The 23064-nt window shown below is 43.7% G+C and overlaps 2 protein-coding genes across 12 annotated transcripts in view; one reads left to right on the forward strand and one right to left on the reverse strand.

Annotated features, from left to right (window-relative positions):
* The window catches only part of LOC148220085 (DDB1- and CUL4-associated factor 12-like), a 46442-nt gene extending 30438 nt beyond the window's left edge, over positions 1–16004 (reverse strand). For 5 of the 9 annotated variants that reach the window (XR_015799090.1, XM_088155654.1, XM_088155651.1 and 2 more), the window contains exons 1-2: positions 15684–16004; positions 14696–14950 (exon numbers count right to left, since the gene is read on the reverse strand). Coding sequence is in view for 7 of the 9 variants with exons in the window: in XM_088155654.1 (XP_088011780.1) it covers positions 14696–14950; positions 15684–15755 (327 nt within the window). In the remaining 2 variants the exon portion in view is untranslated. The other 4 variants (XR_015799089.1, XM_088155652.1, XM_088155648.1 and 1 more) reach the window with 2 other exon arrangements.
* Positions 16005–18467: 2463 nt separating this feature from the next.
* Positions 18468–23064, forward strand: part of LOC148220086 (ubiquitin-associated protein 1-like) — a 63849-nt gene continuing 59252 nt past the window's right edge. The window contains exon 1 of one of the 3 annotated variants that reach the window (XM_088155643.1): positions 18468–18567. The gene's annotated coding sequence lies outside the window, so the exon portion shown is untranslated. Of the gene's footprint in view, positions 18691–23064 lie in introns of all 3 variants that reach the window. The other 2 variants (XM_088155642.1, XM_088155644.1) reach the window with 2 other exon arrangements.

Below are 23064 nucleotides of genomic sequence, written 5' to 3' on the forward strand. Positions count from 1 at the left end.
GTAGGTATGGGACAAGATGGAGGATTTTGGGTGTTGTTTCTGTCTTCTTTCTTCAGTTTTCAGGTAGTAGTTTTTGGTTGGACAGTTAGCGCTGCACTGCGGGTCACAGGAGTTTGGTTATTGGCTCAAAAGTATAAATAATATAGGTGTTAATTCTCTATTGGACTGTTTAGCTTTAAAAGACCTTTTAACTAGCTAGATTCAGGCCTCCATTTTGCTTGCTTTTAGTTGGTAGCTAGAAGTGTTGCAGAACTCTCTGTATTTTAGAAAAGATTTAATAAACAACCAAGCCCGAACATTTGTCTCCTTTGTGTTTTTAATCCTGACTCTGAGTGAAGACAGAAGAAAGTTAAGACAAGCCACTAATTAAGTGGTGCAGATACCACATTTACAGGCCCAGACAGCTTGACTCCTGAAACAGATAAGTGGGGTCTTCACAAGGCTGAACTTCTGAACTTTGGGGTAAAACAGTACGTTCAAGAAGGAATATGTGGTAGGTGGTTCGGGAAGGCTGTACCTTCCTAGTACCTCAGCCACTGGGGAAAGGAAGAGGGCAACATGTGGCCGGAAGTTTAGGATAAAAGGAGGCTGCACCCTCTAAAACCCCAAGAGAGAAAACCCTGCAGGTGTGTGCCCCAGTGGACTCTCTCCCTTTATCCAAATAAAGTTGCAGGACTTCTCTGTCTCCTTTATGGACACTGGCTTTTCATAGCATGATTTTCCATACACAGTCTTGATGAAAGCGGTGGTCCTATGGAAGGTCTGGTCCTCCTGTGGAAGTTTGGGTCCTCATCTGGATCTGTCCTGTGGTGGTGGTGGTGTCCCAAGCCCCCAAACCTCGAGATTATATGCAGTCTGGTCCAGGTGGTACCTCCCCCAGGGCGGGGAGTTTCACAATGGAATGATGTAGTCCTATGAGTCATAGGATATTTTTTGAGTCCCTGAAGGTTGTTCCAGCTGCCTATTCTGCTGTTTCCTGGGCAACCCCCTCCCCTCACAGGGTCCTCCTTTCAGATGGGAAAAAAATTCCCTGAAGAACCCAAACCCATAAGCTCTAGGAATACAATCTCTCTTCCTCTCTCATCTCAGCTGTGGAAAAACCGTCCTGGGAGTTCCAGCAACTCAAAGAGGATATGCCCTACTTTACACCTGTAGGGACCAGCATCTCGGGTATTAACATTTAGCATCCTCTTGCTCAAAAGAAAGGATATATAAGGTACACACCATGGGGTACACTGTGATTTTGCCTGCGGGACCACAGAGAGGGCATGAGGAAGTAGAATGGAAAACTTACCTCAATCCTAGAGGCACGGGTAGAGGAATTGCAGGGAAAAACAATTACAAAAGAGGGTTCTTGCAAGAAAGCTGCTGCTTCAAGCTACAGTTGGCAGTTTCTCAGGCAGAATGGAAGGACTGATCTTACTCCTGATCCTATAGAAGAAAATTCTAATCCATTTCTACAAGAAGTAAGTAGAGAATCCTATGACCAGAACTAGAGGAGCCCTGCTTCCAACCAGGTGGAAGAGGACAACTGGGTTTACTGGACTTGTAGATCCAATGGCCTGGCACATCAGACACACAGGGGTAGAAGGCTCTAGTACATACCAATGCACAGTGTATCCTAATGAAATCAAGCTACTTGGGGGCAGAACCCATTTGCATTTCTGGAGTGACAGAGGAATCATAACATCTGACTGTATTGGAGGCTGAAATCATCCTGACTGGGAATGAATAGCAAAAGCACTCCACTGTGACTGGCCAAGAGGCTCTGTGCATCCTTGGCATAGATTACCTTAGGAGAGGGTATTTCAAGGATCCAAAAGGGAACCAGTGGGCTTTTGGTATAGCTGCCCTGGAAGCAGAGGAAAGTTATCAGCTGTCTACCCTGCCTGGTCTCTCGGAGAACTCTTTAGTTGTGGTGTTACTGAAGGCTGAAGAACAGCAGGTGCAGATCACTACCACAACAGTGAACTAGCAGCAATATTGCAATAACTGACTCCCTGATTCCAATCCATAAGCTGATTCATTAACTGGAGAGCCAAGGAGTGGTCAGCAGGACCCACTCACCCTTTAAGAGCCCCATTTAGCTAGTGCAAAAGTCTAATGGAGAACATAGACTGACAGTAGATAATCGTGGCCTGAATGATGTCACACCATCACTGAGTGCTGCTGTGCTGGATGTGCTGGAAGTTCAATATGAGCTGGAGTCAAAGGCAGCCAAGTGGTGTCACAACTGATATCACCAGTGCATTTTTCTCAATCCCTCTGGCAGCAGAATGCAGGTGACAGTTTGCTTTGACTTGGAAGAGCATCCAGTACACCTGGAACCAACTGCCCAGGGGTGAAAACACAGCCTAACCATCTGCCATGGACTGATCCAGACTGTACTGGAACAGGGTGAAGCTCCAGAACTCCTATAATACATTGATGAAGTCATTGTGTGGGGCAATACAGCAGAAGTTTTTGACATAGGTAAGAAAATAGTCCAAATCCTTATGAAAGGCTGTTCTGCCATAAAACAAAGTAAGGTCAAAGGACCTGCCCAAAAGATCCATGTTTTAGGAATAAAATAGCAAGATGGGCATTGCCACATGCCAGTGGATGTGTTCAACAAAACAACAGTAATGTCTCCACCAATCACAAGAAAGAAACACAACCTTTCTTAGGCATTGCAGGATTTTGGAGAATGTATATTCCAAATTATAATAAGATTTCCCTATCAAGTGACCAGGAAGAAGAATTATTTCCAATGAGGCCCTGAGCAACAAAAAGCCTTTGAGCAAATCAAACAGGAGACAGTTCATGCTGTAGCCCCTCGGGGCAGTCAAGACAGGGCAAGATGTAAAAAACGTGCTCTACACCACAGCTGGGGAGAATGATCCTTCCTGGAGCTGCTGGCAGAAAGCACCAGGGGAGACTCAAAGTTGAGTTGACCCCTGGGGTTTTGAAGTTGGGGATACAGAGGATCTAAAGACCACTGTGTTGGTTTTGCATGACCTGGTTTTTGATAGTGGGAGAGCCATAGAGGTGGCTTCTGTAAGAAGCTGCTTGCTGGAAGCTTCCACCATGTCCAGCAGAGCCAATCCCTAATGGCTCTGAAGATGGATGTGCTGCTGGCCAAAGCTGGGCCAATTAGAGAGGTTGGTAATGTCTCTGTGATAACATATTTAAGAAAATCAAAACAAAGTGGACACAATAGTTTTTTCTTCTAGTCAGAGAAGAGGAGGTGAGAACATGTGAGGGAAAACAACATGGAGACACCAAGATCAGCGGAGAAGGAGGGAGAGGAGGTGCTCCAGGCACCAGAGCCGAGATTCCTCTGCAGGCTGTAGTGAAGACCATGGTGAAGCAACTGTGCCTCTGCAGCCCATGGAGATCCACAGGGGATGCAGAGATCCACCTGCAGCCCATGGGGGAGGTGCTCATGCTGGAGCGGGTGGATGCCTGGAGGAGGCTGTGATCCAGTGGGAGACCTAGTGGAGAGAGGGGGCCCCTACTTCCAGGCTGGAGCAGCCTGTCCTTGGAGGACTGCGCCCCATAGAAAGAGAGACCCACAGCGCAGCAGTTTTGGGAGGACTGCTGCTTGTGAGATTTGGACCCATGCTGGAGAAGTTCATGGAGCACTGTCTCCGGTGGGAGGGACACCAATGGCCTCACAGGGGAAGGACTCCTCTCCCTGAGCACTGGAAGAAAATCCTCGGGTTATGAACTGACCTAAACCCCCATGTCCTGTCTCCCTGCACTGTCGGTGGGAAGGAGAGAGAGGCTGGGGAGAAAAAGGTGTTTTAAGGGCTTATTTTACTTCTCATTATCCTCCTCTGACTCTGTTAGTAATAAATTCACTTTGCAACTTTAAGTTGAGCCTGTTTTTCCCCTTGAATGGTTTTCTCCTGGTCCTTTTTTCAATTCATGAAACCTTTTTTTTTTTGCCCAGCTGTGGCAGGGGAGAGTGAGCAAGTGGCTTTCATGGGTGCCTGGCGTTGGGCCAGTATCAAACCATGACACCCACTATACTCCAGCTGAAAAGGAGATAGTGGCAGCTTATAAAGGGGTCTGAGTCACTTTGGAAGTGATTGGCACTGAAGCACAGCTCCTCCTGGCACCCTGAATGCCAGTGCTGGGCTGGATGTTCAAAGGGGGGATCTCCTCTGCACATCATGCAACTGATGCTACATGGAGTGAGTCGCACTGATCACACAACAAGCTCCAATTGATGCCATGATGATTTTTGCCTTTTCTTTTTTATATACCTTTTATGTATTGTCAATACCCTTAGCATGCATACTTGTAATTCTTTAAGCCTGATGTCTTAACATAGTCCTGGTATTTTACTAGGCCAGAAAACCAAACATCCTAAAGGCCTCACAGTTGAAGGCTGGAAAGCCTTGTGTTATCTTGAAAAACCAAGGCCCCCTCTAGAACATAATCTGTAAACCAAGATTAGGTCCATCTGGGGAGAAATACTTTAAAATAGAGAAATGTTACACCATTCATTTAAACCTCTCATTAAAACATCTTTGTTAGATATACTAATTTACAAAGTCTCTAAAATTATATACGCGATCGACTGTGGGTGTGCATTTCGGCATATTCTACCTTGATTAATTGTTGCACCATAAAGATCTTTATTAAATACCGAGATAAAAATCCTTTTATCCCTTAATGGTGTCTGGCTCTTAATTCTAAGACCAAGGAAAAGGCATCACAATAAGGAATCCCAGTCATCCAGGAATCTTGGAAGTGATCATGAACTGGCCAGAAGGCAAAGGTTTCAGAATGTCACCAGAGGAGGAGATGTCATGTGCTGAAGAGGCCCCACTATATAATAAATTACCAGAAAGTGAGAAGCAATATGCCTTTTTTACTTATGAGTCCTGCTGTCTTGTGGGAAAGCATTGGAGATGGAAAGCAGCTATATGGAATCCCGCATGACAAGTCACAGAAACTGCTGAAGGGGAGGGTGAGTCAAAGTCAGTTTGCAGAGGTGAAAGCCATCCAGTTGGCCTTAGACATTGCTGAACGAGAGAAATGGCCAATACTTTGTCTCTATACTGATTCATGGATGGTGTCAAATGCCCTGTGGGGGTGGTTGGAGCAATGGAAGCAGAAAAACTGGCAGCACAGAGGCAAACCCATCTGGGTTGCTACATTACGGAAAGATATTGCTGCCCAGGTGAAGAACCTGGTTATGAAGGTAAATCTCGTAGATACTCATGTACCCAAGAGTGAGGCCCCTGAAGAACATCAGAACCAGCAGGTGGATCATGCTGCTGGGATTGAAGTGGCTCAGGTAGATCTGGATTGGCAAAATAAGGGTGAATTATTTCTAGCTCAGTGGGCCCATGACACCTCAGGCTATCAAGGAAGAGATGCAATATATAGATGGGCTTGTGATCGAGGGGTGGACTTGACCGTGGACACTATCACACAGGTTATCCAGGTATGTGAAACATGCTGCAATTAAGCAGGTCAAGCAGTTAAAGCCTCTTTGCTATGGAGCATGATGGCTGAAATATAAATATGGGGAGGCCTGGCAAATTGACTTTATCATGCTCCTACAAACCCACCAAGGCAAGCACCATGTGATTCCAATGGTGGAAGCAACCACAATATGGCTGGAAACATACCCTGTGCCCCATGGCACTGCTCAGAACACTATCCTGGGCCTTGGAAAGCAAGTCTTATGGGGACACAGTACTCCAGAAAGAATTGAATCAATGAAACTCATTTCCAAAACAACCTCAGACACCTGGGCCAAAGAACATGGCACTGAGTGGGTGCATCACATTCCCTATCATGCACCAGCCTCTGAAAATATTGAATTATGCAAATGATGGTTAAAGACTATGCTGAGAGCAATGGGTGGTAGAACCTTCAAACACTGGGATACACATTGAGCAAAGACTACCTGGTTAGTCAACACCAAAGGTATCTGAACCCAACTCACTTTTGATTGCCACATTAATGAAGAATGACCTTTGATGAAACCAGACAAGCACAGCAGTGATGGAATCAGAAAAGCTTCAGCATGCAACAGTCCAACAACACACACCATCTTTTCTACCCTGGAAGACTTTTATGACAGATGGAGCCCAAGGTCATGGACTAAACGAATGTAACAAACTTTTATAGGGATGGCTCATAGACTGAGGGAATGATACCTGTGTGTATATATCAAAAGAGAGGAAAGGTGATGGTGTAGTAGAAAGCATGGACCCAGCATGACATAAATGGTATGGAATAAGCAGTGGATACTGTCCTAGTTTTAGCTAGGACACAGTTTAAATATACACAACCATTACAATCTGAACTAGAACAAAGGTTTACATCACCTGCCAAAGTGCACCTTTATTTGTGAGGCTCTTATACTGGATCATTTCACAGATTATGTTCAGAGACCAGCTGTGCTAACAGTCAAATAGGCATAACAGAGTGGAAAAAGCCCTGTGAGGGAATATGAGTGAAGCAAGGAAATGGAGGATCTGAAGCTGACTTGGCACTGAGGAAAGTGATGCAGAATCACAGTCTGGGATAATTAAATCCCATATTCTCTTAAGTTTGTTCCTTGTATAACCAAAGAACATTGTCTCAAAGCCTCTGGAAGTGAACTGAAAACAACAAAAAACCCAAGAGAACTCAATGTAATTTAAAGAATACACACCTCAAGGAAATTGTTCTAAAATCCTTTGTCAGATATTTCTAGAAGGACAGAAGAGAAATCTAAAGGTTCTCAGAGTTTTACATACAAGTTGGTTTTGGTGAACTCTCACAGACTGTAGATCTGTTCTTTAATAAGCATCAAAACCACAAGAAAATTTAGGTGTATCTACTATTCCTGATGTACTGAACTAGCAGAGTATTAATCAAAACCTGCTAACATATGGAATGTTAAATTCATTCTGCAGAGAAAGCTGAAATCTATTCATCACTATTTGTGTGTTATGCATCACCTTCATCCCCCAACTGATCTTCCTCTGTTGGCAGCAGTCTTGCACAAACAGATGTCTGTTCCTACAGGGACTGAATTTTCATATTTAGCTCTTTATTTTGCATTCAGGTGTGGGGTCAGACAACAGCAGAAGGGCAGCTGAATAGGAGGAAGGCACTCCTCACTTCTCCCAAGCCTTATATTATAATGCAGTTCATTTCCCAAGACAGCTGGTAAAAACACAATGCATACAGCAGCCTCTCTGCCCTAACCACATTCCTGAAAATTAACACCTGCACTATAGGATCAGGACTAGTAATTCCCTCTTTTCTCATCCTCCCTTATCCTTCCCCTATGAACATATATTCTCTTTTTTCGCCTCAATATTTCCTTCCAGCAGAAACACCCAATTCCTTCCCCTATCCTCCTTCAATTACCAAAAAAAAAAAAATTCAAAATCAACAGGTAAGTACCTAAGATTAAGGCTTGCAAGTGTCATCTGCAGGTCCTGAAGCTGGCACCAGAAGTACTAATTAGTAAAACACATCCACAACTTAGGATGCCCACAAACTCAGGAAAACCGTGTTTTAGCTGTAAGAGATTGACATTTCAAAGAGCATCTCAACAGGTATGAAGACTGAAATAAAAAAACATTCACATTCTCCAGTCTGATACCACTGTCATAGATTTGTGTTTGATAGGAGGTTAATAAAGGCTTACTATAATGCAAAATTCCTTTAGCTAAACTCTAAACTAATTGGACTGAAAAGGTGAAGACCTTGGAAAGAGAGTGCTGAAGCATCAGACTCACACTTCTACCCTGGATTTTCAACCTCATTTTCTCATAGCAAGCTTCCAAATGAATATGTTCTCAGAAGCAGGAACAGGACATATTTCTTGCTATGCTTTCATCTGCTTGTACCCAACTCTAATCCACTGTCAGCCCTTGAATTGCTTTGTTATTTTCTCACTTTTTCCTCCACTTGTACAGTATTACCATTATCTGAACAGCAACTGCTCTTAAGGCAAGAAACTGCACAGTTAAGGGACAGACTTTGTAGTTTCAGCTGTAAAGGTCTGAGTAGTAACTTCTCCCCTTGCTTGGTAAGGAACTTGGCATGCTGTGGGTAGTTTAAAAACCATCACCTCCCTAGAGTAAAATAAGCAAGCACTGTCTTCGTATGCTAGAACTCTTGCATCACCTGGGGCAACACAGGAAGACACAAGATCACACTTGCAAGCTGCATCACTGACTGCCAAGAAATCTTCCCTGTAAATCCAGTAAACAGAAGCCAAGAGAAGCCAGTTGTTGAGATACTTCTAAAGCCAAAAAAAGGAGAAATATTAAGAAAATAGGCACATAGCTAAGAATGCAGAAAATGTGAATACCATTTTAAGAGTTCTAAAGACACTACAACAAAAGTTTAAAGGTAGTCAGATATTTTGTACAAGTGCAGCCAAAATCACAACATACAATGACATAAATCCAATGAAAATACAGAAATTGGCCTACTTCCAAGCAAACTGATAGCCCCGTCACTCTTGAAATAAGTACATCTGCAAATAACTCCAAAGCAGCCAGGCATCTGAGTCTTGACAAAGTCCTGATAGCTGAACTACACTTTTTTCCCCTTTATCTCAAGCAGGAATAAGAACTTACTTTCCAGCTACTCGTTAAATAGAAACCAAAAAATAGCCATATAACCTTTTTCTGGATGCAATAAACTCCACCAACTCCCAAACAGTGAACTGTGCATATTTATCCCTTGATTTTAAGCTTTGCATATAATTTGGTTCTTCCTGATAGTAAAACATAGCGTGCCAAATAACTTGACATCCTGGATTTTCCAAGTCAGGATTGCTTTGGCCATCTGCCAGAAGTCCAAGGACCACACTTCATCTGTGAGAAACAGAGTAATCTCAGCTATCATGTTCTCTGCAGGACAACCTTATTATAACAAGCAAACGGGCTGGATAATGTGACAGACAGAAATCCATCTCCCCCTCACCCTTTTTTATAAAGTAATTCAGATGTACAGTTTGTAACAGTGCTATCACTCAAGAACCAAGGAAGACAGGCATAGGTAGGTACTACTCAGCCTGTACTGTGACATACTACAGTTGTCATAGTCATGAATCTTCATGATCTGGCTTTACTTTGCACATCCCATGAGATTATTAGCTGTATGCTCATTTTTCTTTTGGTTTGCAGAAGCAGTGAGAAGTAATTTTGGCAAATGGCCCTGTGTTAGGTTTTGCTTGGCCTAGTTTTTGGTAGTGGGGGGAGCACGGAGAAGGTTTCTGTAAGAAGCTGCTGGAAGCTTCCACCATGTCCAGCAGAGCCAACACCTGTTAGGTCTGAAGGTGGATGTGCTGCTGGCCAAGACTGGGCCAATTAGAGAGGTTGATAACACATTTAAGAAGAAAATCAAAACAAAGTGCACAGTTTTTTCCACCCAGAGAAGAGAAGGAGGCGAGAACATGTGAGGGAAAACAACATGGAGACACTAAGGTCAGTGAAGAAGGAGGGAGAGGAGGTGCTCCAGGCACCAGAGCCGAGATTCCTCTGCAGTGAAGACCATGGTGAAGCAACTGTGCCCCTGCAGTCCATGGAGATCCGCAGGGGATGCAGAGATCCACCCACAGCCCATGGGGGGAGGTGCTCATACTGGAGCGAGTGGATGCCTGGAGGAGGCTGTGATCCAGTGGGAGACCCAGTGGAGAGAGAGCCCTTGCTTCCAGGCTGGAGCAGCCTGTCCTTGGAGGACTGCACCCCGTGGAAGAGTGACCCATGCTGCAGCAGTTTTGGGAGGACTGTGTGCTCATGGGGAGAGCTCACACTGCAGCAGGTGTGGTAGGGCTGCTGCTCATGAGAGTGGACCCATGCTGAAGAAGTTCACGGAGAACTGTCTCCCATGGGAGGGACCCCACGATCTCACAGGGGAAGGACTCCTCTCCTGGAGCAGCGGAAGAAAATCCTCAGGTGACAAACTAACAGAACTCCCACCCCATCTTGCTGTGCTGTTGGTGGGAAGGGGAAAGGGGCTGGGTGAAAAAGGTGTTTTAAGGGCTTATTTTACTTCTCATTATCCTCCTCTGACTCTGTTAGTAATAAATTCACTTTACAACTTTAAGTTGAGCCTGTTTTGCCCTTGGACTGTTTTGTCCCGGTCCTTATCTCAATTCATGAACCCTTCATTACATTTTCTCTCCTCTGCCAAGATGTGGCAGGGGAGGGTGAACGAGTGACTTTCATGGGTGCCTGGCGTTTGGCCAGTATCAAAACACAACAGGCCCCCATAAAATTACTCTGCTGATGCCACTTGGGTTTTTTGCCTTTTTTCTATGTTCTCTGTATTCTTTGCACATACATTTGTAGCTTTTAGCCTATTGTATTAGTGACTCGTTTTCCCAGTACTTTTCCATGGCCTTTCCCTAGGGAGAAAGACAAAACAAATTCCAAAGCTCCAAGCCCCAGGGGGCACAAGGTTCCAATGCTATCTTGATTCTTCCTGGGAACCAAGGCAGAGAACAACTCTCAGAGATACATTTCATGGACAAAGTACAGCTAGTGCTGAGGGGGGGACTCCAGAGAAGGGGCTTAACCTGGAGGGAAATTGAATCACCACTTGTCCTCCTAATTGGTGCTTTTTATCAATTATGCTAATTTCCTAAAACCTATAAATATGTACTCATCCCTGGGAAGGGCGGGCTTTTGTGGACATCTGTCCATAACTGCCTCTGAATGCCTTCAAATAAGGATCCTCTTTTATATTACCTCCTTACTAAAATTATCTCGAGTTTCATTTCCAGGTTGGGAAAAAGGCAACACTGCAGCTGTCCCCTTTTCAAACTGCTTACAATCAAGTTAATCAGGAAAATGCCCTGCTTCACTGACTAAGGAACTTCATTAATCAATTTGCCAAAAGTAAAGACTGTGGCAAGGAATCAAGTATCTATGAACCAGAGTCTGAACTGGAAAATCCATCCTTAATTTATATACAATACTGTGATCAGAACAGTTTGCCAGGCTCTTTCATCAAGTATACTTCCATTTTATGACCTGCCTTTCGGAGACAACAGTTTGGGGGAGGGGAGAAACAGGAACCCAACAAAGTTACCAATTAATTAAATATAAGTACCTTCCCCATGCACCTTCAACTGAAAGCATTGACTTTATACAACAAAATTAAACCTCAGGCCTACTAAATGTCATTTCAAAGCAGCACATTAGACTCTTGTGTCCTCTGTTGCTGCCCCTGCACACAGAACAGCAGATGAACAGGCAGTCCTATCTTTTAGTTGATCATACAAATCAACCAAACAAAGGGTGCCACCTTGAGCTACAGCACTTTTTTATTATGCAAGTAGGATGAACCATAGATTTACAAAACATAAAGAACATGCATGAAAGAGTGCCTATTCCTCACACAAGTACTTGACATGCTGTGCCCCAGCTCTTCACATACTGCTCTCAGAAATCACAGGCACGTTCTTGTCATTCATATTAACATTTGAAAGAAACCCAAGATAAACACATTGCCCTGCTAAAAACTGAGTCACTAAGAGAAAATCAACTGTGATGAAGTTTCATAATTGACTTAAGCCAATCTGTGAGAATCCACTTGCTTCTTCCTTATCCACCCAAAGTTTCACAACCCCTATGACAGCAACTAGTCCTCAGGTAGCTGCAAGATCAGCTGCATCATATCTGCCTCAGTAAAACTAAACCTACAAGAAAGCCCATCTGCACACAAAGCAGCAAGCTGATCCGGCTGACTCCCCAGCCACAAACACATCGGTGCCAGCAAGAACGAGCAGGTGGGAACATCCTATTCTGCAAAAGTACAACTTCAGACAAAAATTTCACCCTCAGCCATGCTGGAAAATGATATTATTGTTTTCCTTCAGATTTGCTTTTTGCTAACAATAGAAGCAAGAATGCACTGGTCACACTGAGTAGCACTGTTTGATTTTTTTCCCAGTCTTGACTTTTATTTAGATTATAAACAAAGACCTGTTTTTCTATGTTAATAGAATGCTTGGCTTCTGTTCTGCAGCAATACATATTTACTGATAACATGCCAAGCCCAAAAGAAACATGGACTCTTTAAAGACTAAGATATCAAACTAGTATGCCTGCTTTCTGGTGGAGATCAGAACAGGCACTAATAGCACAAAACCTATTCACAGGTTGTGCTGTACAGGCAACACAAATGGGTAATGGCCTCACATGTCCTACTTGAAAGAGTACAGAGAAACAATCCATGATATAAAGAAACATCTGAGAAGTGAGCAGTGGTAAAAGAAGCCAGTGAGTTTGATACCAAGAAGGTTAATTCAATTTCTACTGTAACTGTGAGCTTTTAGTAGAAAGACACTGTGACTGTGAACTTTTAGCAGAGAAGACACTGTGTCTGTGGACCTTTAGCAGAGAAGCAAGGCATGCAAGGACTTTGGAAGATAAAGAGGAGACATCTGGTTTAGGAATGCAGCTACAGCCAAAACAAGGACTGAGTTTGGGAACTTGGGGAACGTGTGGAGGGTTTTTATGGTAATGGACAAATTATAATATGCATGTAGTGACTGTGTATTAGCAACACGTTTGTAGAAATCAGGGGGCATGTTAGGAAGGAGTGATCCTCCATGCCCTTCCAGGCACATGAATAAATGATGCCCTCTTTAACACAAAAAAAATGGTGTTAAGGAGTCTCATTCTGGTTTTCGGAGATTTGGTAACAAGTTGACTGACTGAACTACATTTCCAGAGAGAAGACCACACAATCAGACAATCCATCTTGATGTGAAACTCTGAAGCACTATCGAATGGGCACACACTTTGATATAATTGAATTTGTTCAGTGCCAAAATCACATTTGTCAGTTTTTGTGTCTTGCCCTCAGCATTTAATTTCAGGAGGTCGGGAGACAGATGTTGACAGATGAAAAAGAATGGAGAAGTAAGAGACTTCACCTGCGAAAGGGCATCTCTACCACCCACACTATACTTGGCACAGGAGCTACCAGACTCTGAAGACAGACATGGGTATCACATGCAGTTCAGAGAAAACCAAATGCTCTTGAGACCGAGGTGATGAACACACATGGAAAATGAAGGCAGAGAGATTCTATTTCAGACTTAATTCCTGTTAAAAGACTGTTTTGTTTATACAGCTAGGCCTTGCTTCTTAAGAGCTACTGCATGAAAGCGTCCTGCCTATGTAACTATGAATAATAACAGAACATCTGAAATGAAAACACAAAACAAAACAAACAAAACCAAAAAACACTGTCCCTTGCAGGTCAGATCATTGAGTGTGGCTTTTGCAAAAAAAAAAAAAAAAAAATCTTGAGGCAAAGAAACAATCACACCTAGTGATATACTTTGAGGTTTTAAAGCTGCTTGATCTATATATTCTCTACAATGCTCAATTCATTTCTGTGGCACTAACCAACCTGCAAAAAACAGGTTTGGGATTTTGCACTAATTCAATTAGAATTTCATATATGACATTGAAACCTCAGCCAATGAAGTTGGGCCACTAACTCCAGCAGAGAGAGCATTACCTAAGAAGCATGATCTCCTCCGTTTATTAATCATATAGGACATTATTTTAATATTTTCCTATAAAGGGATGCTTTGGAAATGTGAAATCTGAAACATGACAGAGTCCGAAGGGATTTCAAATTTTGCTAAAGCATGTAAAGGTACATAAGCAAGGGAAGTTATTTAAACATTGAAAACTGATTTAGAGTGGAAAAAAAGTTACAAACTGGAAAAGCAAAGAATAATCCTGAAGATCTGAAGTTAATTTTTTACAGCTTAGAACATTTCTAGCTACTCTGAAGAATATCTGGAGTTTAACTATAGTTTTTAGTTGTGTAGCAACTTTTTGAAGTCACAGAATCATTAGGGTTGGAAGGAACCTCTGGAGATCATCCAGTCCAAACCCCTGCTAAAGCACAGCCAACCAGACCAGGTGACATAGGAATATGTCCAGGTGGGTCTTGAATGTCTCCAGAGAGGGAGACTCCACGCCCTCCCTGGGCAACCTGTTCCAGTGCTCTGCTACCCTCAACGAAAAGTTCTTCCTCATGTTGAGGTGAAACTTCTTGTGTTTTAGTTTATGGCCATTGCTCCTCATCCTGTCACTGGGCATCACTGAAAAGAGTCTGGCACCATCCTCTTGGCACCTGCCTTTGAGATAATTATATGCATTAATCGAGATCCCCTCTCAGTCTTCTCTATACTAAACAGGCCCAGCTCTCACAGTCTCTCCTCATAAGAGACATGCTCCAGAGCCAAGTCAGCAACACAGAACCATACATAAAACCGAATGGTAAAAGACTGAGCACAATAAAAATAGAGTCTTACTAGCAAGTTTTGCCAGGCATATTAGCTACCATTTAGCAAAGCTAGCATCATTCATTAACTTTACATTTGCAGGACAGGAAGAAAGATCCAACCCTACTGTTGCTTGCCATCCTGCAAATAGATGTAAATCACTCTATGTGGATTAGACAGATGCTGCATGAGGTATAGGCCTCATGGTCAGGTTTTGCACCATACTCATAGTGCCATGTTTTCAGATGAGAATGGGTGATCATTAAGCATTACCTTAAGTCAAAATTAATTGTGCACGAATTAGAATCCACATCTAATTATTTCCTAATATATTCCTTGGCTATCTACATACTTCAATTATGGTAAGCGTAATTTAGGGATAGAATAATTAACAGCGAGAAGCAAAAGATAGGTGGCACTTACTGTATTGCATTTTGTCCCACACACCACTTGCCGGTGGTTCAGCCACTGGGAGGCAAATACTTTATTAAGGATTCCAAGGTGAAATTCTCTCTCCTTTAAGAGGCTGGGAAGCTGCTGGGCTGCATATCCATGCAACAAGCGGTGATAGCTGGACTCATTCTGCATCCTGACCTCTCTACCTTTCAGGTAGTACACCACAGACCTTTTCACCCGGGGGAGTCTTTTCCTTTTGTGAACTGAGTGATCCCACCCATACTGTGGAAAAGAAGCATTAAACTTAGATAAAGCAACTAGAACAAACTTAAGACACAAGCCTTCTAAATTCAAAGATATTCTCAGCAAAATACTGAAGCCTTCCAAACTACCCATATAATACCATACACGAAGATTAACTCAGAAATTGTGATAAAGCCTTCAGCAACATAAAATTAAACATAAATATTTGCTAAAGAAGTAACACTGCCATAATACTGAAAACAATCCACCCCGGCTCGGCACCGCTGGGACACCAAAAGCTTATAGAAACAAGAGGAAGCCAAGAAGCACTTTAAACGGAAAAGCAGCCCCGACAGCCTCCTGGCGTGAGCTCGGCAGGTTTGGAGGTGACACCGCGGGGGCCATCTGATACTGACCGCGCCGTTCATCGGCCTCCTCCGGCCCGGCCTGGGGTCACCTCGCAGTAACGCTCAGCTCTGGGGCGGCGGGGACTCGGCTGTTACGGGCCGAACAGAGAGCTCCCGGGGCCACCGGGGAAGGGAGCAGGGACGAGGGGAAGCTGCCTGCTGTATCGCACCGACAGCCACTGGAGCCGGGACTACTCCTCCCCACCATCTCCCCCCCAGGATACCTTCCCCAGGCACCGAAAGACCTCGTCGTTTTCCCCTACCTCAACCGGGCACCAGGACACGGCAACCCCCAGTCAGGGTCACCCCAGGCACCGGCATGTGGGCTTCTGCCCTCATACACCCGTTCCTGCCCCTCAGCCTACCTGCTCACCCTGGAGCCCCCCGGCGGCAGCCGTCGCCGCTTTCCGCTTTCTGCTAACTGTTTTCCGGGCCATAGGAGAAGGAGGAGAAGGAGGAGAAGGAGGAGAAGGAGGAGAAGGAGGAGAAGGAGGAGAAGGAGGAGAAGGAGGAGAAGGAGGAGAAGCCGAGAGCCCAATCTGGGCCCCACATGGAGCAAGAGGGAGAGGGGGCCACTGGGGTAAGGGGCAAATAAGTGCGGGGAGCTAGGCCTGGTCTCTCTCTTCGTCACAGACCCTACTGACTGCGCTTCACGACATTTTCTCCGAGATATTTTTACGACAGGCCCACCTCGCCCGAGTCTCGTTTCCTAGCAACCGGAGAAGGGAGGGCGGCGAGCTGGCCCACCCTCTGCGGCTGCCAGGCAGCGTGGCCCCGTCGGGGGCGGGGCAGCGCCCCCCGCGGATCTGATTGCGAAGCTTCCCGACGCTCGCTGACGGCCTCCCCGGGCCCCATCAATTTAAGCATAGGAGAGGCCCTGTATTATCAACACAGTTTCCAGCTACTGTGTAGCAGATTAATTCTACCCCAGCCCAAACCAGAATAGTGATCTTTTACTGAGAGACAGCCTGTGAGCATCTTCCTGTTGATTGTAACATGCACAATCTATACTGAAGTTCTACATCTCTCCTGTGGGAAAATCTGACCACAGTGATAGGAAAGATGCGTGCTAATGTCTTTATAAACAATTCTATGGGTGAAGGTGGGGGTGTTAGCATTTTTTAAAATGAGTCTTAATGCCTGTACTGACTTTGGGCAGCAGGTTAGATACAGGGCCAGACAGCTTGGCTCCTGAAACAGATAAGTGGAGTCTGCACAAGGCTGAACTTCTGAACTTTGGGGTAAAACAGTACGTTCAAGAAGGAATATGTGGTAGATGGTTCGGGAAGGCTGTACCTTCCTAGTACCTCAGCCACTGGGGAAAGGAAGAGGGCAACATGTGGCCAGGAGTTAGGATAAAAGGAAGCTGTGCCCTCTAAAACCCCAAGAGAGAGAGAAAAGCCCGCAGGTGTGTGCCCCAGCCTTTATTCGAATAAAGTTGAAGCACTCCTCTATCTCCTTTATGGACACTGGCTTTTCATAGCATGATTTTCCATACAACAAGCATATAACACCTCCTCCTCCCCTTCCACCGCTAAAACAGAATAAATAATGTCTGGCACTGGCTTCACTTTGCAAAACTTCATCCCAGGTTTCCCTTAAAGAGACCCTTTTAACTAGCTCGGCTTTACCACCTGGCTTCTCTGATTGAATATAAGAGCCCACTGCACAATGAAGTGCTTAGTCAAACTTTGAGGTACTCTTCTCCACCAAGAAACTCCCTTATTATAGGGAAAATAAAGGAAATACAAATATTTGTATGATTATGCTGCCTTAAAACTGATGTGGATGGATGTGTCCTTTTCCTTATGTTCACATGGCTTGGAAACTTTTTCCTATGCTTATAGAGGCAAAAGTTAAGAGTAACCCAAACCAAATTACCACCAATGAGTAACATTGTAAAGAAAAAAAAAAAAAAGGAAGACAGGAAAAAAAAGTGTGATATACAGGCAGACTGAAAAGAAAGCCAGCTCCTGACCACTTGAAACAGACAAGGGTGCTGCGAAAAAACAAATTGAAAAAAAACCCAAAAACGTAGAAAAGAACCTATCAGGCTTTCCAGCTTCCCCTGAGGGTAAGACGTCCAAGGGATAATAGTCATTAGCTGTTTTCAGTCGTGATTTACCATTAATAATGCTCCTCCCTACATCCTCCCTCACACGCATGTGAAAAACGAGGTTCGGTTTCTTGGTAGATTTTTTTTTAAGTTTAATAAAAGACAATAAAGCAAAAGGTTACAACGGCTAGGTGCTTGGCATTCCGTCAAGAGCTCACCTCATCTTAGAGAACACTTCGTTAAATGCATCAACCTGTTGCATATTCATAGACCTTCATGCATAATTCAACCGGTAACTCAACATTTTTACTTTTTTTTTTTTCCTTGTGGCTCCTTCTTGTCGGTGCACTCCCCGATAACGGAGATCAAGAAATCCTTTCCCTGGAGTTCTGGTGTTCCTCACCCCCGTCTTCATCCAGATAAGATAATCCAAGAATGTGAAGAATTTCCTGACTGTCTTTTTACCATTCTCTGAGTTAGTTACATGAACAAAAGCTTTTTACATCACCATGTTATAGTACAAAAAATATATTTATCACACTACTATTTCTAAGTTTTGTTAATAGAAGAACTAAAAACAAAAAACTATATTCATTCAGCAAAGTTTTCCAACATTATACATATAGCATTCATTTTAATATTTGCGAAAAGCCAATAATATAATATGTACTTATAACACGCACCTCAATTTTGGACAAAACACCTTAATTTTGTACCAAGACCCTCTCAAAAGACTGAAAGCCTGCTGCCAAAGCTGCTCTTGGGGGAAAGCGCTATGCTCCAGGGCATCCAGCAGGAGTGCCTCCTGAGCTGTGCAGGGCGGGCATGCAGCCCCTCGTGAGAGGACCAAGGGCAGAGACTAAGACGTATGGAGCGAAATACCCTCTTTGGGCCCGGCTCGCCACCTTCATCCATCCCGGAGGAGTCTGTCGCTGTGCCCAGCTAGGAGAGGGGCAGAAAATGCTAGAGGAGCACCCGGGCAGGGCCGGAGCCGGGAACAGGCCCGCAGCCGGGACGGACAGAGACAGACCTAGACACCTCCCCTCTACTCTGGGCAGAAGGAAATTAAAGTATCCTCGCCCCTCCCCTCTTCCGCTGAGGTGATGTCACCGTGAGCACCTCCTGATTGGCTCGGCGGGAGTAGGTGACCTTCGGCGTGACGTTAACGTGTCGTAGGGGAGGCGAGGTGGAGGGTAGGTAGACAACATGGCCTCTCCTGGTTGAGGGGCTGGGGGTGGTGATACGGTGCACGTTTCGTACCGGCGGGTGGTAGGCAGTGACCGTGGGGACAGCTGGAACTGCCCGGTGCCGCGCAGGTAACGAGCGGGTCGGTAGGGAATGGGAGTGCAGATGCTGGTCTGGGTGGGGGGCGCAGCCGGCCGCTCCTAGGGCCCTCCGCCCCGCTGCCGGGTTAAACGTCGCTGCCGCTTCTCCTTGTCCAGGGTGAGGGACCATCCGCCCCTCCACCGTGATTCAGCTGATGTGACGTGCTGGCGGGGCGACTGCAGGGCCGCTGGCCTCTCGGAGCTGGGGTTCGCATGTTTGGGGGCTGCTCCCCTGGCTGTGGAGGGGAGCGAGCCTGTGAGCGCTGCGTTGGTGCATGGCCTTGCTCCGCCTTCACGGCCTCTCGGTATTGCTTTTGAAGGTACCCTTTAATGGAGGTGCTGTACTAGCTATGGGGAAGGGAATGAGACTGAGATGGTATGTGTGGTAACATAAAATTGGACCGATTTCTTCAAGGCCATGTGCCAGGATGGTGTTACGATGTAGTACCACAATTGTACTGACTTCAGATTTTTGTACATGCAGAGCTGTGATTCAAAAGTGTCAGTGATACTTTAGATCACCATTGCAATTGGGTTATTTAAACTTTTTAGACTGTCCTGGTTTCAGCTGGGATAGAGTTAAGTTTCTTCTCAGTAGCTGTTACAGTGCTGTGTTTTGGGTTCAGTATGGGAATAATGCTGATTAAACGCTGATGTTTTGGTTGTTGCTAAGTGGTGCTTACCCTGAGTCAAGGGCTTTTCAGTGTCTCAGACTCTGCCAATGGGCAGGTGCACAAGGAGCTGGGAGGGAACATGGCCGAGACAGCTGACTTGAACTGGCCAAAGGGATATTCCATGCCATAGAATGTCATGCCCAGTATATAAACTGGGGGAGTTGGCTGGGTGCTGCTCAGGGACCAGCTGGACATGGGTCAGTGGGTGGTGAATAACTGAACTGTGCAGCACTTGTTTCTCTTGGGTTTTATTCCCCTTTCTCTTTTTCATCATCATTATTATAATACTTGAAACTTCAAAGGGAAAACTAAGGAAATCTTAGGTAAAAGATATGCAACTGAATAAATGTTAGTTTCTCTTTAGTGAATTAAACTTCAGTTTTCAGACTACTGTAAGAGTACACTGATTAGGTGGGAGACACTGTATAGTTTATGTTGATGGATAAAAAAATAATGATAAAAAAATCATCAAAACCACGTGGAAGAGTTCCATCTTCATTGTTTACATGGTGTTTTACAGTGCCTGGTACTTATCCTAGAGACAAAAATCTCTTAACAGAATAGGAGTCAGGTTTCTGGACCAATCCAGCAGACTACATCTAATTCTGTCACACTGACAGCCAGAGCTGTTTTGGCTGGTGCTTGTGGCAAAAGTGCTATAATGCCACAGAAGTTATCATCTTAGACGTTCTCCTTTTTAATTGTATAAGCTTATGATTTTGTGTTGTTTCCACAAACTTTAGGGATTGATAATTCAGGACATTCAATATTATTGTCAATTTCCACTCTTTATCATAAGTTTTTGACATCATCCTGTTCTCATATTTTACAATTGGTGCTGGGTTGAATATTTTGATAAATTAATCTGTGAGAAATTTAGTTTTACTTATTAGAAAAAACTGCTATCCAGCCTTCTCTGGCATTTTGTTTCTAACATAATATCTCTCAGTCTTTTCAATCATAAATTCCAAAGCTTCAGCTGTCATTTTATAAGGATGCCTAAAGGCATGACTGTCTATTTAAAATTGATTTGTGCAAATCAGATCTATGTCAGTGTAAAGAAGGTCTAATGGAGCTGTAATTGAAAAGCTCTGAAAGAGGTTTTTGAAAACGATTATTTGAAGAAAAGGTAAACAAGGGTGAGCTCACAGTTGTTGTGTGTTAACTATAACTACTTAGGTAGGTAATCCTCTCTGGTATGCAAGTGTATTGCTTCATGCTTTGACCCCATGACTTGTTTTGAATAACCTCATGTTCCATGTCCCTAATGACCTTTTACAGTTAGTATAGTCTTGTATGAGGTCTCCTAAGAGAAACTGAACATTGGGATTTTTCCCTCTCTTAAATGATCAGATTTATTCCAAATCCTTGCTTGCATAGGGAAGGCATTTTCTTTAATGTTAAGAAATACTGTCTTTCCTGTGATTGGGAAATTTTGAAAGAACAGCTTCTATGTCCAGACTTGATAATGGTGGGGGGTTTTTTGTGTTTGTTTTCCCTTCTTTGTAAGGCTACAAGGTCTTTTTAGAATCCTTTAAGCTTGCAATGTACTTGAAACACGGAAGTATTTAAAAGGGGAAGCAGAATGTAATTTGTCTGACTTTGGTTTAAATCTTTTCTGGAAGGGAAAGCAGATTGGTTCAAAATGCCAATGTTGCATTAGTAGTGTTACAGTTTTTAACTAACTGAGTTAAAATGGAAATTCTGAGCTTATGTTTTCTCAAATGCATTTTGTGTCGGAAATTCTTACGCCAGAGTAACATTTTAAGTGGGCATATCAGAAGAACATGAGTCCTATACAAGAAGCAGTCAGTTCTTCACCTGGAAGATTATGTGAATATACTTAAGCTACTTAGCTATTGTTAGATGTTTTCATGGAAGCTCGTAAAGAGTTGTCAGCTCCTGGTTAGTCTGGTTTATGCTGCTGAAGATCAGCATTCATAACTATCTACTAGATTATGTGAAAGATTTAAGCCCTTTCCTAATGTATATGTTTGTGCTTGTACCATTTGGCATCTCTAGGCTACCAGCAGATGAAGTCATGACTGAAATGACTGGTGAAGTTTGTTCCCTGAGTTTGTGAGGTTGGATTTATAAGAGTATGCATATGTTATGCTATGTTAAGTGTTAGCAGCATGCTTAATCTAAACATAGAGATTGTGCTTTTTTGTTTAACTTGATTTGTTTCATCAATTCTGAACTCTAAATTAAAACTAGATTCCTAGTTTATAAACACTCTGTAAATTGTTAAAGCATTGTTAAATATTTGACTCATTCATAGTAGTATGAATTCTTGTGCTAATTAAGTCAAAGTAGCTAAATTTGTTCATAATTACTAGATGCTTTCCATCTGATTATTTTAAGCTCTCAGAACTGGTAGGCATTTGCTATTCAAGACTTAAGATATAGGAAAATAGTAGTTAAAAGCAGTTGCTCTGCTCATCAAATTTAGGACTTGTTTCATTACTGCATTGTGAGATTATTATAGCCCTCAATAGTGGTACAAGTGCTAGATCATATTTTCTTCCTTTTTTTCCCCCTAGAATGTAGGAATTGCACAGCATAATTATATTTTCTGGCATGGTTTATCATGCAAATGTCTGTCTTGCTGCTATTGTATTTCAAGGAGAGGGAAATGGTCTAGTTTACCACCCTGTCCTGGTTTCAGCTGGGATAGAGTTCTTTTTTTCTTAGTATCTAGTACAGTGCTGTGCTTTGGATTCAGTATGAGAATAATGCTGATAACACACTGAGTCAAGGGCTTTTCAGTGTCTCATGCTCTGCCAGGGTGGAGCTGCACAAAGAGCTGGGAGAGAGCACAGCTGGGACAGCTGATCTGAACTGGCCAAAAGGGATATTGCATTCCTTAAAACATCATGCTTGTAACCTTGACTGGCAATGTGCCCGAGACAGAGACACAGCACTCTATGATCCATGTGACAAAAAGCACTTTATTGATCTGACTTCACCTTAAATACCTTTCTTAATGTTCCCAGGCAAGCACTTGTGATTTGTTGAAAGTTCAGGCTGCTCAGCTCTCTGACCAATAGCTCCTGCAGCTTAGGTTGGGATTCATTGTGTCAAATCCTTGTCTATCTCCAATTCTGTCCTATCTCTGTTCCCTGGAGGCCTGTCTTATCAGGTGTGTTGGTTTGAAAGTAAAACCAGTGAGAGACTCCAAGTCAGTAATACAATTTAAAAGGAGAAAAGAGAAAAAATAAAATACATGCAATAATATAAAAGAAACAACCACCGACACAGTCAGAAATACAACCTGACACCCTGTCAGTCAGGGTGTTGGTAGCAGTCCGTATAAATGGTGGCTGCAGTCCTCCTGGATGACAGATGTGGTTCAGTTGAAGCAGTGCTCCTGTAGAAGGTGCAGTTTTCCTCCAAAGGTCCAGCAATGATGTGGAAAAGGTTCAGCTTTCCTCTGGGATCCAGTGGAAAGGGCTGCTTTTGCGTCCCAAACCCCAGTTTTTTATCTAGGTAGGAAAGGCTTGGCTCCTGCCCCTGGCTGGGGCATCTCCCGATGGGATGATGTAATCTTATCAGTCACACAGTAGGACTTAATGGCCCATTAACAGGATATATCTTCTGGAGGAAGGATGGGTTGTGAAAAGATAACGATGATCAGCCCCCTGATTTTATCAGATGGCACATCAGCAGAGGATATCTCCCACAGAGATAA

The sequence above is a fragment of the Sturnus vulgaris genome, chromosome W (genome assembly GCF_052056855.1).
Source record: "Sturnus vulgaris isolate bStuVul1 chromosome W, bStuVul1.hap1, whole genome shotgun sequence".
NCBI classification, from domain to species: Eukaryota; Metazoa; Chordata; class Aves; order Passeriformes; family Sturnidae; genus Sturnus; species Sturnus vulgaris.